At 48.0% G+C, this 15,417-nt stretch overlaps 1 protein-coding gene across 3 annotated transcripts in view; it reads left to right on the top strand.

Annotated features, from left to right (window-relative positions):
• LOC106606013 (sorting nexin-27) overlaps positions 1-15,417 on the top strand; it is a 197,512-nt gene that overhangs the window by 37,717 nt on the left and 144,378 nt on the right. For all 3 annotated transcript variants that reach the window (XM_045718909.2, XM_045718907.2, XM_045718908.2), the window contains exons 9-11: positions 7,297-7,446; positions 7,602-7,730; positions 7,848-7,907. In XM_045718909.2, coding sequence (XP_045574865.2) covers positions 7,297-7,446; positions 7,602-7,730; positions 7,848-7,907 — 339 coding nt within the window. The remainder of the gene's footprint in view (positions 1-7,296; positions 7,447-7,601; positions 7,731-7,847; positions 7,908-15,417) is intronic.

Below are 15,417 nucleotides of genomic sequence, written 5' to 3'. Positions count from 1 at the left end.
TGCTAGTCACTAGATGGCCATGGTTAGTGTCTCTCTCTCTCTCTGCTAGTCACTAGATGGCCATGGTTAGTGTCTCTCTCTCTCTCTCTGCTAGTCACTAGATGGCCATGGTTAGTGTCTCTCTCTCTCTCTCTGCTAGTCACTAGATGGCCATGGTTAGTGTCTCTCTCTCTCTCTCTGCTAGTCACTAGATGGCCATGGTTAGTGTCTCTCTCTCTCTCTGCTAGTCACTAGATGGCCATGGTTAGTGTCTCTCTCTCTCTCTCTGCTAGTCACTAGATGGCCATGGTTAGTGTCTCTCTCTCTCTCTCTGCTAGTCACTAGATGGCCATGGTTAGTGTCTCTCTCTCTCTCTGCTAGTCACTAGATGGCCATGGTTAGTGTCTCTCTCTCTCTCTCTGCTAGTCACTAGATGGCCATGGTTAGTGTCTCTCTCTCTCTGCTAGTCACTAGATGGCCATGGTTAGTGTCTCTCTCTCTCTCTGCTAGTCACTAGATGGCCATGGTTAGTGTCTCTCTCTCTCTCTGCTAGTCACTAGATGGCCATGGTTAGTGTCTCTCTCTCTCTCTGCTAGTCACTAGATGGCCATGGTTAGTGTCTCTCTCTCTCTCTCTGCTAGTCACTAGATGGCCATGGTTAGTGTCTCTCTCTCTCTCTCTGCTAGTCACTAGATGGCCATGGTTAGTGTCTCTCTCTCTCTCTCTGCTAGTCACTAGATGGCCATGGTTAGTGTCTCTCTCTCTCTCTGCTAGTCACTAGATGGCCATGGTTAGTGTCTCTCTCTCTCTCTGCTAGTCACTAGATGGCCATGGTTAGTGTCTCTCTCTCTGCTAGTCACTAGATGGCCATGGTTAGTGTCTCTCTCTCTCTGCTAGTCACTAGATGGCCATGGTTAGTGTCTCTCTCTCTCTGCTAGTCACTAGATGGCCATGGTTAGTGTCTCTCTCTCTCTCTGCTAGTCACTAGATGGCCATGGTTAGTGTCTCTCTCTCTCTCTGCTAGTCACTAGATGGCCATGGTTAGTGCTCTCTCTCTCTCTGCTAGTCACTAGATGGCCATGGTTAGTGTCTCTCTCTCTCGCTAGTCACTAGATGGCCATGGTTAGTGTCTCTCTCGCTAGTCACTAGATGGCCATGGTTAGTGTCTCTCTCTCTCTCGCTAGTCACTAGATGGCCATGGTTAGTGTCTCTCTCTCTCTCTCTCTGCTAGTCACTAGATGGCCATGGTTAGTGTCTCTCTCTCTCTCTGCTAGTCACTAGATGGCCATGGTTAGTGTCTCTCTCTCTCTCTCTGCTAGTCACTAGATGGCCATGGTTAGTGTCTCTCTCTCTCTCTGCTAGTCACTAGATGGCCATGGTTAGTGTCTCTCTCTCTCTGCTAGTCACTAGATGGCCATGGTTAGTGTCTCTCTCTCTCTCTCTCTGCTAGTCACTAGATGGCCATGGTTAGTGTCTCTCTCTCTCTCTGCTAGTCACTAGATGGCCATGGTTAGTGTCTCTCTCTCTCTCTGCTAGTCACTAGATGGCCATGGTTAGTGTCTCTCTCTCTCTCTGCTAGTCACTAGATGGCCATGGTTAGTGTCTCTCTCTCTCTCTGCTAGTCACTAGATGGCCATGGTTAGTGTCTCTCTCTCTCTCTCTCTGCTAGTCACTAGATGGCCATGGTTAGTGTCTCTCTCTCTCTCTCTGCTAGTCACTAGATGGCCATGGTTAGTGTCTCTCTCTCTCTCTCTCTGCTAGTCACTAGATGGCCATGGTTAGTGTCTCTCTCTCTCTCTCTCTGCTAGTCACTAGATGGCCATGGTTAGTGTCTCTCTCTCTCTCTGCTAGTCACTAGATGGCCATGGTTAGTGTCTCTCTCTCTCTCTCTCTGCTAGTCACTAGATGGCCATGGTTAGTGTCTCTCTCTCTCTCTCTGCTAGTCACTAGATGGCCATGGTTAGTGTCTCTCTCTCTCTCTCTGCTAGTCACTAGATGGCCATGGTTAGTGTCTCTCTCTCTCGCTAGTCACTAGATGGCCATGGTTAGTGTCTCTCTCTCTCTCTCTCTGCTAGTCACTAGATGGCCATGGTTAGTGTCTCTCTCTCTCTCTCTGCTAGTCACTAGATGGCCATGGTTAGTGTCTCTCTCTCTCTCTCTCTGCTAGTCACTAGATGGCCATGGTTAGTGTCTCTCTCTCTCTGCTAGTCACTAGATGGCCATGGTTAGTGTCTCTCTCTCTCTCTCTCTGCTAGTCACTAGATGGCCATGGTTAGTGTCTCTCTCTCTCTGCTAGTCACTAGATGGCCATGGTTAGTGTCTCTCTCTCTCTCTCTGCTAGTCACTAGATGGCCATGGTTAGTGTCTCTCTCTCTCTCTCTCTGCTAGTCACTAGATGGCCATGGTTAGTGTCTCTCTCTCTCTGCTAGTCACTAGATGGCCATGGTTAGTGTCTCTCTCTCTCTCTCTCTGCTAGTCACTAGATGGCCATGGTTAGTGTCTCTCTCTCTCTGCTAGTCACTAGATGGCCATGGTTAGTGTCTCTCTCTCTCTCTCTGCTAGTCACTAGATGGCCATGGTTAGTGTCTCTCTCTCTCTCTCTCGCTAGTCACTAGATGGCCATGGTTAGTGTCTCTCTCTCTCTGCTAGTCACTAGATGGCCATGGTTAGTGTCTCTCTCTCTCTCTCTCTGCTAGTCACTAGATGGCCATGGTTAGTCTCTCTCTCTCTCTGCTAGTCACTAGATGGCCATGGTTAGTGTCTCTCTCTCTCTGCTAGTCACTAGATGGCCATGGTTAGTGTCTCTCTCTCTCTCTCTCTGCTAGTCACTAGATGGCCATGGTTAGTGTCTCTCTCTCTCTCTCTGCTAGTCACTAGATGGCCATGGTTAGTGTCTCTCTCTCTCTCTCTGCTAGTCACTAGATGGCCATGGTTAGTGTCTCTCTCTCTCTCTCTGCTAGTCACTAGATGGCCATGGTTAGTGTCTCTCTCTCTCTCTCTGCTAGTCACTAGATGGCCATGGTTAGTGTCTCTCTCTCTCTCTCTCGCTAGTCACTAGATGGCCATGGTTAGTGTCTCTCTCTCTCTCTGCTAGTCACTAGATGGCCATGGTTAGTGTCTCTCTCTCTCTCTCTCTGCTAGTCACTAGATGGCCATGGTTAGTGTCTCTCTCTCTCTCTGCTAGTCACTAGATGGCCATGGTTAGTGTCTCTCTCTCTCTCTCGCTAGTCACTAGATGGCCATGGTTAGTGTCTCTCTCTCTCTCTCTCTGCTAGTCACTAGATGGCCATGGTTAGTGTCTCTCTCTCTCTGCTAGTCACTAGATGGCCATGGTTAGGTCTCTCTCTCTCTCTGCTAGTCACTAGATGGCCATGGTTAGTGTCTCTCTCTCTCTCTGCTAGTCACTAGATGGCCATGGTTAGTGTCTCTCTCTCTCTCTCTCTGCTAGTCACTAGATGGCCATGGTTAGTGTCTCTCTCTCTCTGCTAGTCACTAGATGGCCATGGTTAGGTCTCTCTCTCTCTCTGCTAGTCACTAGATGGCCATGGTTAGTGTCTCTCTCTCTCTCTCTGCTAGTCACTAGATGGCCATGGTTAGTGTCTCTCTCTCTCTGCTAGTCACTAGATGGCCATGGTTAGTGTCTCTCTCTCTCTGCTAGTCACTAGATGGCCATGGTTAGTGTCTCTCTCTCTCTCTCTGCTAGTCACTAGATGGCCATGGTTAGTGTCTCTCTCTCTCTCTCTGCTAGTCACTAGATGGCCATGGTTAGTGTCTCTCTCTCTCTGCTAGTCACTAGATGGCCATGGTTAGTGTCTCTCTCTCTCTCTCTGCTAGTCACTAGATGGCCATGGTTAGTCTCTCTCTCTCTGCTAGTCACTAGATGGCCATGGTTAGTGTCTCTCTCTCTCTCTGCTAGTCACTAGATGGCCATGGTTAGTGTCTCTCTCTCTGCTAGTCACTAAATGGCCATGGTTAGTGTCTCTCTCTCTGCTAGTCACTAGATGGCCATGGTTAGTGTCTCTCTCTCTGCTAGTCACTAGATGGCCATGGTTAGTGTCTCTCTCTCTGCTAGTCACTAGATGGCCATGGTTAGTGTCTCTCTCTCTCTCTGCTAGTCACTAGATGGCCATGGTTAGTGTCTCTCTCTCTGCTAGTCACTAGATGGCCATGGTTAGTGTCTCTCTCTCTGCTAGTCACTAGATGGCCATGGTTAGTGTCTCTCTCTCTGCTAGTCACTAGATGGCCATGGTTAGTGTCTCTCTCTCTGCTAGTCACTAGATGGCCATGGTTAGTGTCTCTCTCTCTCTCTCTCTCTCTGCTAGTCACTAGATGGCCATGGTTAGTGTCTCTCTCTCTCTGCTAGTCACTAGATGGCCATGGTTAGTGTCTCTCTCTCTCTCTCTCTGCTAGTCACTAGATGGCCATGGTTAGTGTCTCTCTCTCTCTGCTAGTCACTAGATGGCCATGGTTAGTGTCTCTCTCTCTCTCTCTCTGCTAGTCACTAGATGGCCATGGTTAGTGTCTCTCTCTCTCTGCTAGTCACTAGATGGCCATGGTTAGTGTCTCTCTCTCTCTCTCTCTGCTAGTCACTAGATGGCCATGGTTAGTGTCTCTCTCTCTCTCTCTGCTAGTCACTAGATGGCCATGGTTAGTGTCTCTCTCTCTCTCTCTCTGCTAGTCACTAGATGGCCATGGTTAGTGTCTCTCTCTCTCTCTCTCTGCTAGTCACTAGATGGCCATGTTTAGTGTCTCTCTCTCTCTCTGCTAGTCACTAGATGGCCATGGTTAGTGTCTCTCTCTCTCTCTCTCTCTCTGCTAGTCACTAGATGGCCATGGTTAGTGTCTCTCTCTCTCTCTCTGCTAGTCACTAGATGGCCATGGTTAGTGTCTCTCTCTCTCTCTCTGCTAGTCACTAGATGGCCATGGTTAGTGTCTCTCTCTCTGCTAGTCACTAGATGGCCATGGTTAGTGTCTCTCTCTCTCTCTCTCTGCTAGTCACTAGATGGCCATGGTTAGTGTCTCTCTCTCTCTCTGCTAGTCACTAGATGGCCATGGTTAGTGTCTCTCTCTCTCTCTCTCGCTAGTCACTAGATGGCCATGGTTAGTGTCTCTCTCTCTCTGCTAGTCACTAGATGGCCATGGTTAGTGTCTCTCTCTCTCTCTCTCTGCTAGTCACTAGATGGCCATGGTTAGTGTCCTCTCTCTCTCTCTCTCTGCTAGTCACTAGATGGCCATGGTTAGTGCTCTCTCTCTCTCTGCTAGTCACTAGATGGCCATGGTTAGTGTCTCTCTCTCTCTCTGCTAGTCACTAGATGGCCATGGTTAGTGTCTCTCTCTCTCTCTCTGCTAGTCACTAGATGGCCATGGTTAGTGTCTCTCTCTCTCTCTCTCTGCTAGTCACTAGATGGCCATGGTTAGTGTCTCTCTCTCTCTCTGCTAGTCACTAGATGGCCATGGTTAGTGTCTCTCTCTCTCTGCTAGTCACTAGATGGCCATGGTTAGTGTCTCTCTCTCTCTCTCTGCTAGTCACTAGATGGCCATGGTTAGTGTCTCTCTCTCTCTCTCTGCTAGTCACTAGATGGCCATGGTTAGTGTCTCTCTCTCTCTCTCTGCTAGTCACTAGATGGCCATGGTTAGTGTCTCTCTCTCTCTCTCTCTGCTAGTCACTAGATGGCCATGGTTAGTGTCTCTCTCTCTCTCTCTGCTAGTCACTAGATGGCCATGGTTAGTGTCTCTCTCTCTCTCTGCTAGTCACTAGATGGCCATGGTTAGTGTCTCTCTCTCTCTCTCTGCTAGTCACTAGATGGCCATGGTTAGTGTCTCTCTCTCTCTGCTAGTCACTAGATGGCCATGGTTAGTGTCTCTCTCTCTCTGCTAGTCACTAGATGGCCATGGTTAGTGTCTCTCTCTCTCTGCTAGTCACTAGATGGCCATGGTTAGTGTCTCTCTCTCTGCTAGTCACTAGATGGCCATGGTTAGTGTCTCTCTCTCTCTCTCTCTCTCTGCTAGTCACTAGATGGCCATGGTTAGTGTCTCTCTCTCTCTCTCTCTCTCTCTGCTAGTCACTAGATGGCCATGGTTAGTGTCTCTCTCTCTCTCTCTGCTAGTCACTAGATGGCCATGGTTAGTGTCTCTCTCTCTCTCTGCTAGTCACTAGATGGCCATGGTTAGTGTCTCTCTCTCTCTGCTAGTCACTAGATGGCCATGGTTAGTGTCTCTCTCTCTCTCTCTGCTAGTCACTAGATGGCCATGGTTAGTGTCTCTCTCTCTCTCTCTCTGCTAGTCACTAGATGGCCATGGTTAGTGTCTCTCTCTCTCTCTGCTAGTCACTAGATGGCCATGGTTAGTGTCTCTCTCTCTCTGCTAGTCACTAGATGGCCATGGTTAGTGTCTCTCTCTCTCTGCTAGTCACTAGATGGCCATGCTACAACAGTCGTTACTGTCACAACTAATGAGCAAGTACAGTACATTACTGTCAAAAAGAAAGGAGGACCAAGGCCCTCTTCAGATAATGAATTAAAATACCTTTTTTGTATGGCATGTTCAATGTTCAATGGAAACTAAGTTTAAATACTCTGACACGTTTCGACTGCATGGCCTTTATTGGGGAGTACATGACTGGTCTTCCATTCTGGTTAAGGGTAAGGTTGTAATAGATGGAATGAACTAGTACATGACTGGTCTTCCATTCTGGTTAAGGGTGAGGTTGTAATAGATGGAATGAACTAGTACATGACTGGTCTTCCATTCTGGTTAAGGGTAAGGTTGTAATAGATGGAATGAACTAGTACATGACTGGTCTTCCATTCTGGTTAAGGGTGAGGTTGTAATAGATGGGAATGAACTAGTACATGACTGGTCTTCCATTCTGGTTAAGGGTGAGGTTGTAATAGATGGGAATGAACTAGTACATGACTGGTCTTCCATTCTGGTTAAGGGTGAGGTTGTAATAGATGGAATGAACTAGTACATGACTGGTCTTCCATTCTGGTTAAGGGTGAGGTTGTAATAGATGGAATGAACTAGTACATGACTGGTCTTCCATTCTGGTTAAGGGTGAGGTTGTAATAGATGGGAATGAACTAGTACATGACTGGTCTTCCATTCTGGTTAAGGGTGAGGTTGTAATAGATGGAATGAACTAGTACATGACTGGTCTTCCATTCTGGTTAAGGGTGAGGTTGTAATAGATGGGAATGAACTAGTACGTGTAGCGTAAGACTTGGTATATACATGGCACATATGACCAAATAGACATGGAACATAGGATGGTTTGTAGAAGCAGTTGTCTGACCCCCTAAATGTTCTTTCCCCCAGTATCTCAGTATGTTACGGGGCTGTGACGGCTACAATGAGATCATCTTCCCACACTGCTCCTGTGACTCCCGACGCAAAGGCCACGTCATCACAGCCATCAGCATACACCACTTTAAACTGCATGCCTGCACAGAGGAGGGAACGCTAGAGGTACGGAAAACTGCTGTGTGGTGTGTGTGTGTGTGTGTGTGTGTGTGTGTGTGTGTGTGTGTGTGTGTGTGTGTGTGTGTGTGTGTGTGTGTGTGTGTGTGTGTGTGTGTGTGTGTGTGTGTGTGTGTGTGTGACCCTGTCTCTCTCTATAACAGAACCAGGTGATCGTGTTTGAGTGGGTGGAGATGCAGCGATGGGACACTGATGAGGAGGGCATGGCCTTCTGCTTCGAGTACGCCAGGGGAGACAAGAAACCTCGCTGGGTCAAGATCTTCACTCCCTACGTGAGTCTCACACACACTTGCAGTACACACATCCTTTGAGAGTCCCAACGAATGTCTGAACATGATGTATCAATGTGCAGAGAGTTAACCCTTTGTTGTGCTGTGTCCTGTGTCCAGTTCAACTACCTGCATGAGTGCGTTGAGAGAGTCTTCTGTGAACTCAAGTGGAGGAAAGAGGTGAGAAGAGGGTTGTATACTGCCATGTACTGTCTACTGGCTAACCAGCAGTCTTATACTGCCATGTACTGTCTACTGGCTAACCAGCAGTCTTATGCTGCCATGTACTGTCTACTGGCTAACCAGCAGTCTTATGCTGCCATGTACTGTCTACTGGCTAACCAGCAGTCTTATGCTGCCATGTACTGTCTACTGGCTAACCAGCAGTCTTATGCTGCCATGTAGTGTCTACTGGCTAACCAGCAGTCTTATGCTGCCATGTACTGGCTAACCAGCAGTCTTTTACTACCATGTAGTGTCTACTGGCTAACCAGCAGTATTTTACTGCCATGTAGTGTCTACTGGCTAACCAGCAGTCTTATGGTGCCATGTACTGGCTAACCAGCAGTCTTTTACTACCATGTAGTGTCTACTGGCTAACCAGCAGTCTTATGGTGCCATGTACTGTCTACTGGCTAACCAGCAGTCTTTTACTGCCATGTAGTGTCTACTGGCTAACCAGCAGTCTTATGGTGCCATGTACTGGCTAACCAGCAGTCTTTTACTACCATGTAGTGTCTACTGGCTAACCGGCAGTCTTTTGCTGCCATGTAGTGTCTACTGGCTAACCAGCAGTCTTATGGTGCCATGTACTGGCTAACCCGCAGTCTTATACTGCCATATACTGTCTACTGGCTAACCAGCAGTCTTATGCTGCCATGTAGTGTCTACTGGCTAACCAGCAGTCTCATACTGCCATGTAGTGTCTACTGGCTAACCAGCAGTCTTATGCTGCCATGTACTGTCTACTGGCTAACCAGCAGTCTTATGCTGCCATGTACTGTCTACTGGCTAACCAGTAGTCTTATACTGCCATGTACTGTCTACTGGCTAACCAGCAGTCTTATACTGCCATGTACTGTCTACTGGCTAACCAGCAGTCTTATGCTGCCATGTACTGTCTACTGGCTAACCAGCAGTCTTATACTGCCATGTACTGTCTACTGGCTAACCAGCAGTCTTATGCTGCCATGTACTGTCTACTGGCTAACCAGCAGTCTTTTACTACCATGTAGTGTCTACTGGCTAACCAGCAGTATTTTACTGCCATGTAGTGTCTACTGGCTAACCAGCAGTCTTATGGTGCCATGTACTGGCTAACCAGCAGTCTTTTACTACCATGTAGTGTCTACTGGCTAACCAGCAGTCTTATGGTGCCATGTACTGTCTACTGGCTAACCAGCAGTCTTTTACTGCCATGTAGTGTCTACTGGCTAACCAGCAGTCTTATGGTGCCATGTACTAGCTAACCAGCAGTCTTTTACTACCATGTAGTGTCTACTGGCTAACCGGCAGTCTTTTGCTGCCATGTAGTGTCTACTGGCTAACCAGCAGTCTTATGGTGCCATGTACTGGCTAACCAGCAGTCTTTTACTACCATGTAGTGTCTACTGGCTAACCGGCAGTCTTTTGCTGCCATATACTGTCTACTGGCTAACCAGCAGTCTTATGCTGCCATGTAGTGTCTACTGGCTAACCAGCAGTCTTATACTGCCATGTAGTGTCTACTGGCTAACCAGCAGTCTTATGCTGCCATGTACTGTCTACTGGCTAACCAGCAGTCTTATGCTGCCATGTACTGTCTACTGGCTAACCAGTAGTCTTATACTGCCATGTACTGTCTACTGGCTAACCAGCAGTCTTATACTGCCATGTACTGTCTACTGGCTAACCAGCAGTCTTATGCTGCCATGTACTGTCTACTGGCTAACCAGCAGTCTTATACTGCCATGTACTGTCTACTGGCTAACCAGCAGTCTTATGCTGCCGTGTACTGTCTACTGGCTAACCAGCAGTCTTATGCTGCCGTGTAGTGTCTACTGGCTAACCAGCAGTCTTATGCTGCCATGTAGTGTCTACTGGCTAACCAGCAGTCTTATGCTGCCATGTAGTGTCTACTGGCTAACCAGCAGTCTTATGCTGCCATGTACTGGCTAACCAGCAGTCTTATGCTGCCATGTAGTGTCTACTGGCTAACCAGCAGTCTTTTACTACCATGTAGTGTCTACTGGCTAACCAGCAGTATTTTACTGCCATGTAGTGTCTACTGGCTAACCAGCAGTCTTATGGTGCCATGTACTGGCTAACCAGCAGTATTTTACTGCCATGTAGTGTCTACTGGCTAACCAGCAGTCTTTTACTACCATGTAGTGTCTACTGGCTAACCGGCAGTCTTTTGCTGCCATGTAGTGTCTACTGGCTAAGCAGCAGTCTTATGGTGCCATGTACTGGCTAACCAGCAGTCTTATACTGCCATATACTGTCTACTGGCTAACCAGCAGTCTTATGCTGCCATGTAGTGTCTACTGGCTAACCAGCAGTCTTATGCTGCCATGTAGTGTCTACTGGCTAACCAGCAGTCTTATGCTGCCATGTAGTGTCTACTGGCTAACCAGCAGTCTTATACTGCCATGTAGTGTATAGTGGCTAACCAGCAGTCTTATGCTGCCATGTACTGTCTACTGGCTAACCAGTAGTCTTATACTGCCATGTACTGTCTACTGGCTAACCAGCAGTCTTATACTGCCATGTACTGTCTACTGGCTAACCAGCAGTCTTATACTGCCCTGTAGTTTCTACTGGCTAACCAGCAGTCTTATGCTGCCATGTACTGTCTACTGGCTAACCAGCAGTCTTATGCTGCCATGTACTGTCTACTGGCTAACCAGCAGGCTTATGCTGCCATGTACTGTCTACTGGCTAACCAGCAGTCTTATGCTGCCATGTACTGTCTACTGGCTAACCAGCAGTCTTATGCTGCCATGTACTGTCTACTGGCTAACCAGCAGTCTTATGCTGCCATGTACTGTCTACTGGCTAACCAGCAGTCTTATGCTGCCATGTACTGTCTACTGGCTAACCAGCAGTCTTTTTGTGCCATGTAATGTCTACTGGCTAACCAGCAGTCTTATGCTGCCATGTAGTGTCTACTGGCTAACCGGCAGTCTTTTGCTGCCATGTAGTGTCTACTGGCTAACCAGCAGTCTTATGGTGCCATGTACTGGCTAACCAGCAGTATTTTACTACCATGTAGTGTCTACTGGCTAACCAGCAGTCTTTTACTGCCATGTAGTGTCTACTGGCTAACCAGCAGTCTTATGGTGCCATGTACTGGCTAACCAGCAGTCTTTTACTACCATGTAGTGTCTACTGGCTAACCAGCAGTCTTATGCTGCCATGTACTGTCTACTGGCTAACCAGCAGTCTTATACTGCCATGTAGTGTATAGTGGCTAACCAGCAGTCTTATGCTGCCATGTACTGTCTACTGGCTAACCAGTAGTCTTATACTGCCATGTACTGTCTACTGGCTAACCAGCAGTCTTATACTGCCATGTACTGTCTACTGGCTAACCAGCAGTCTTATACTGCCCTGTAGTTTCTACTGGCTAACCAGCAGTCTTATGCTGCCATGTACTGTCTACTGGCTAACCAGCAGTCTTATGCTGCCATGTACTGTCTACTGGCTAACCAGCAGGCTTATGCTGCCATGTACTGTCTACTGGCTAACCAGCAGTCTTATGCTGCCATGTACTGTCTACTGGCTAACCAGCAGTCTTATGCTGCCATGTACTGTCTACTGGCTAACCAGCAGTCTTATGCTGCCATGTACTGTCTACTGGCTAACCAGCAGTCTTATGCTGCCATGTACTGTCTACTGGCTAACCAGCAGTCTTATTGTGCCATGTAATGTCTACTGGCTAACCAGCAGTCTTATGCTGCCATGTAGTGTCTACTGGCTAACCGGCAGTCTTTTGCTGCCATGTAGTGTCTACTGGCTAACCAGCAGTCTTATGGTGCCATGTACTGGCTAACCAGCAGTATTTTACTACCATGTAGTGTCTACTGGCTAACCAGCAGTCTTTTACTGCCATGTAGTGTCTACTGGCTAACCAGCAGTCTTATGGTGCCATGTACTGGCTAACCAGCAGTCTTTTACTACCATGTAGTGTCTACTGGCTAACCAGCAGTCTTATGCTGCCATGTACTGTCTACTGGCTAACCAGCAGTCTTATACTGCCATGTACTGTCTACTGGCTAACCAGCAGTCTTATACTGCCCTGTAGTTTCTACTGGCTAACCAGCAGTCTTATGCTGCCATGTACTGTCTACTGGCTAACCAGCAGTCTTATGCTGCCATGTACTGTCTACTGGCTAACCAGCAGGCTTATGCTGCCATGTACTGTCTACTGGCTAACCAGCAGTCTTATGCTGCCATGTACTGTCTACTGGCTAACCAGCAGTCTTATGCTGCCATGTACTGTCTACTGGCTAACCAGCAGTCTTATGCTGCCATGTACTGTCTACTGGCTAACCAGCAGTCTTATGCTGCCATGTACTGTCTACTGGCTAACCAGCAGTCTTATGCGGCCATGTACTGTCTACTGGCTAACCAGCAGTCTTATTGTGCCATGTAATGTCTACTGGCTAACCAGCAGTCTTATGCTGCCATGTAGTGTCTACTGGCTAACCGGCAGTCTTTTGCTGCCATGTAGTGTCTACTGGCTAACCAGCAGTCTTATGGTGCCATGTACTGGCTAACCAGCAGTATTTTACTACCATGTAGTGTCTACTGGCTAACCAGCAGTCTTTTACTGCCATGTAGTGTCTACTGGCTAACCAGCAGTCTTATGGTGCCATGTACTGGCTAACCAGCAGTCTTTTACTACCATGTAGTGTCTACTGGCTAACCAGCAGTCTTATGCTGCCATGTACTGTCTACTGGCTAACCAGTAGTCTTTTTCTGCCATGTACTGTCTACTGGCTAACCAGCAGTCTTATACTGCCATGTACTGTCTACTGGCTAACCAGAGAGTCTTATACTGCCATGTAGTGTCTACTGGCTAACCAGCAGTCTTATGCTGCCATGTACTGTCTACTGGCTAACCAGCAGTCTTATGCTGCCATGTACTGTCTACTGGCTAACCAGCAGTCTTATGCTGCCATGTACTGTCTACTGGCTAACCAGCAGTCTTATGCTGCCATGTACTGTCTACTGGCTAACCAGCAGTCTTATGCTGCCATGTAGTGTCTACTGGCTAACCAGCAGTCTTATTGTGCCATGTAGTGTCTACTGGCTAACCAGCAGTCTTATGCTGCCATGTAGTGTCTACTGGCTAACCGGCAGTCTTTTGCTGCCATGTAGTGTCTACTGGCTAACCGGCAGTCTTATGGTGCCATGTACTGGCTAACCAGCAGTCTTTTACTACCATTTAGTGTCTACTGGCTAACCGGCAGTCTTTTGCTGCCATGTAGTGTCTACTGGCTAACCAGCAGTAATATGGTGCCATGTACTGGCTAACCAGCAGTCTTATACTGCCATGTAGTGTCTACTGGATAACCAGCAGTGTTATGGTGCCGTGTACTGTCTACTGGCTAACCAGCAGTCTTGTGGTGCCATGTAGTGTCTACTGGCTAACCAGCAGTCTTATGCTGCCATGTACTGTCTACTGGCTAACCGGCAGTCTTATACTTCCATGTAGTGTCTACTGGCTAACAGGCAGGCTTATGCTGCCATGTAGTGTCTACTGGATAACCAGCAGGCTTATGGTGCCGTGTACTGTCTACTGGCTAACCAGCAGGCTTATGGTGCCGTGTACTGTCTACTGGCTAACCGGCAGGCTTATGCTGCCATGTAGTGTCTACTGGATAACCGGCAGGCTTATGCTGCCATGTAGTGTCTACTGGATAACCAGCAGGCTTATGGTGCCATGTAGTGTCTACTGGCTAACCAGCAGTCTTATACTGCCATGTAGTGTCTACTGGCTAACCAGCAGTCTTGTGGTGCATTTACTGTCTACTGGCTAACCAGCAGTCTTATTCTGCCATGTAGTGTCTACTGGCTAACCAGCAGTCTTATGGTGCCATGTACTGTCTACTGGCTAACCAGCAGTCTTGTTGTGCGTTGTAGTGTCTACTGGCTAACCAGCAGTCTTATACTGCCATGTAGTGTCTACTGGCTAACCAGCAGTCTTATGCTGCCATATACTGTCTACTGGCTATCTGGCAGTCTTATGGTGCATGTACTGTCTACTGGCTAACCAGCAGGCCTATGGTGCCATGTACTGGCTAACCAGCAGTCTTATACTGCCATGTACTGTCTACTTGCTAACCAGCAGTCTTATGCTGCCATGTAGTGTCTACTGGTTAACCAGCAGTCTTATGCTGCCATGTAGTGCCTACTGGCTAACCGGCAGTCTTCTGCTTCCATGTAGCGTTTACTTGCTAACCGGCAGGCTTATGGTGCCATGTACTGGCTATCCAGCAGTCTTATACTTCCATGTACTGTCTACTTGCTAACCAGCAGTCTTATGCTGCCATGTAGTGTCTACTGGTTAACCGGCAGTCTTTTGCTGCCATGTAGTGTCTACTGGCTAACCGGCAGTCTTTTGCTGCCATGTAGTGTCTACTGGCTAACCAGCAGGCTTATGGTGCCATGTAGTGTCTACTGGCTAATCAGCAGGCTTATGGTGCCATGTAGTGTCTACTGGCTAACCGGCAGTCTTTTGCTGCCATGTAGTGTCTACTGGCTAACCAGCAGGCTTATGGTGCCATGTAGTGTCTACTGGCTAACCAGCAGTCTTGTGGTGCCGTGTACTGTCTACTGGCTAACCAGCAGTCTTGTGGTGCCATGTAGTGTCTACTGGCTAACCAGCAGTCTTGTGGTGCCATGTAGTGTCTACTGGCTAACCGGCAGTCTTATACTTCCATGTAGTGTCTACTGGCTAACCGGCAGTCTTATGCTGCCATGTAGTGTTTACTGGCTAACCGGCAGGCTTATGCTGCCATGTAGTGTCTACTGGATAACCGGCAGGCTTATGCTGCCATGTAGTGTCTACTGGATAACAAGCAGGCTTATGGTGCCATGTAGTGTCTACTGGCTAACCAGCAGTCTTATACTGCCATGTAGTGTCTACTGGCTAACCAGCAGTCTTGTGGTGCATTTACTGTCTACTGGCTAACCAGCAGTCTTATACTGCCATGTAGTGTCTACTGGATAACCAGCAGTCTTATGGTGCCGTGTACTGTCTACTGGCTAACCGGCAGTCTTGTGGTGCCATGTAGTGTCTACTGGCTAACCAGCAGTCTTATGCTGCCATGTACTGTCTACTGGCTAACCGGCAGGCTTATGCTGCCATGTAGTGTCTACTGGATAACCTGCAGGCTTATGCTGCCATGTAGTGTCTACTGGCTAACCAGCAGTCTTATACTGCCATGTAGTGTCTACTGGCTAACCAGCAGTCTTGTGGTGCATTTACTGTCTACTGGCTAACCAGCAGTCTTATACTGCCATGTAGTGTCTACTGGCTAACCAGCAGTCTTATGGTGCCATGTACTGTCTACTGGCTAACCAGCAGTCTTGTTGTGCGTTGTAGTGTCTACTGGCTAACCAGCAGTCTTATACTGCCATGTAGTGTCTACTGGCTAACCAGCAGTCTTATGCTGCCATATACTGTCTACTGGCTAACCAG

The sequence above is a fragment of the Salmo salar genome, chromosome 05 (assembly GCF_965601325.2).
Source record: "Salmo salar chromosome 05, fSalSal1, whole genome shotgun sequence".
Lineage (NCBI taxonomy): Eukaryota > Metazoa > Chordata > Actinopteri > Salmoniformes > Salmonidae > Salmo > Salmo salar.
The sequence above is the reverse complement of the archived record's forward strand: the minus strand, read 5'-3'. Positions and strand labels throughout refer to the sequence as shown.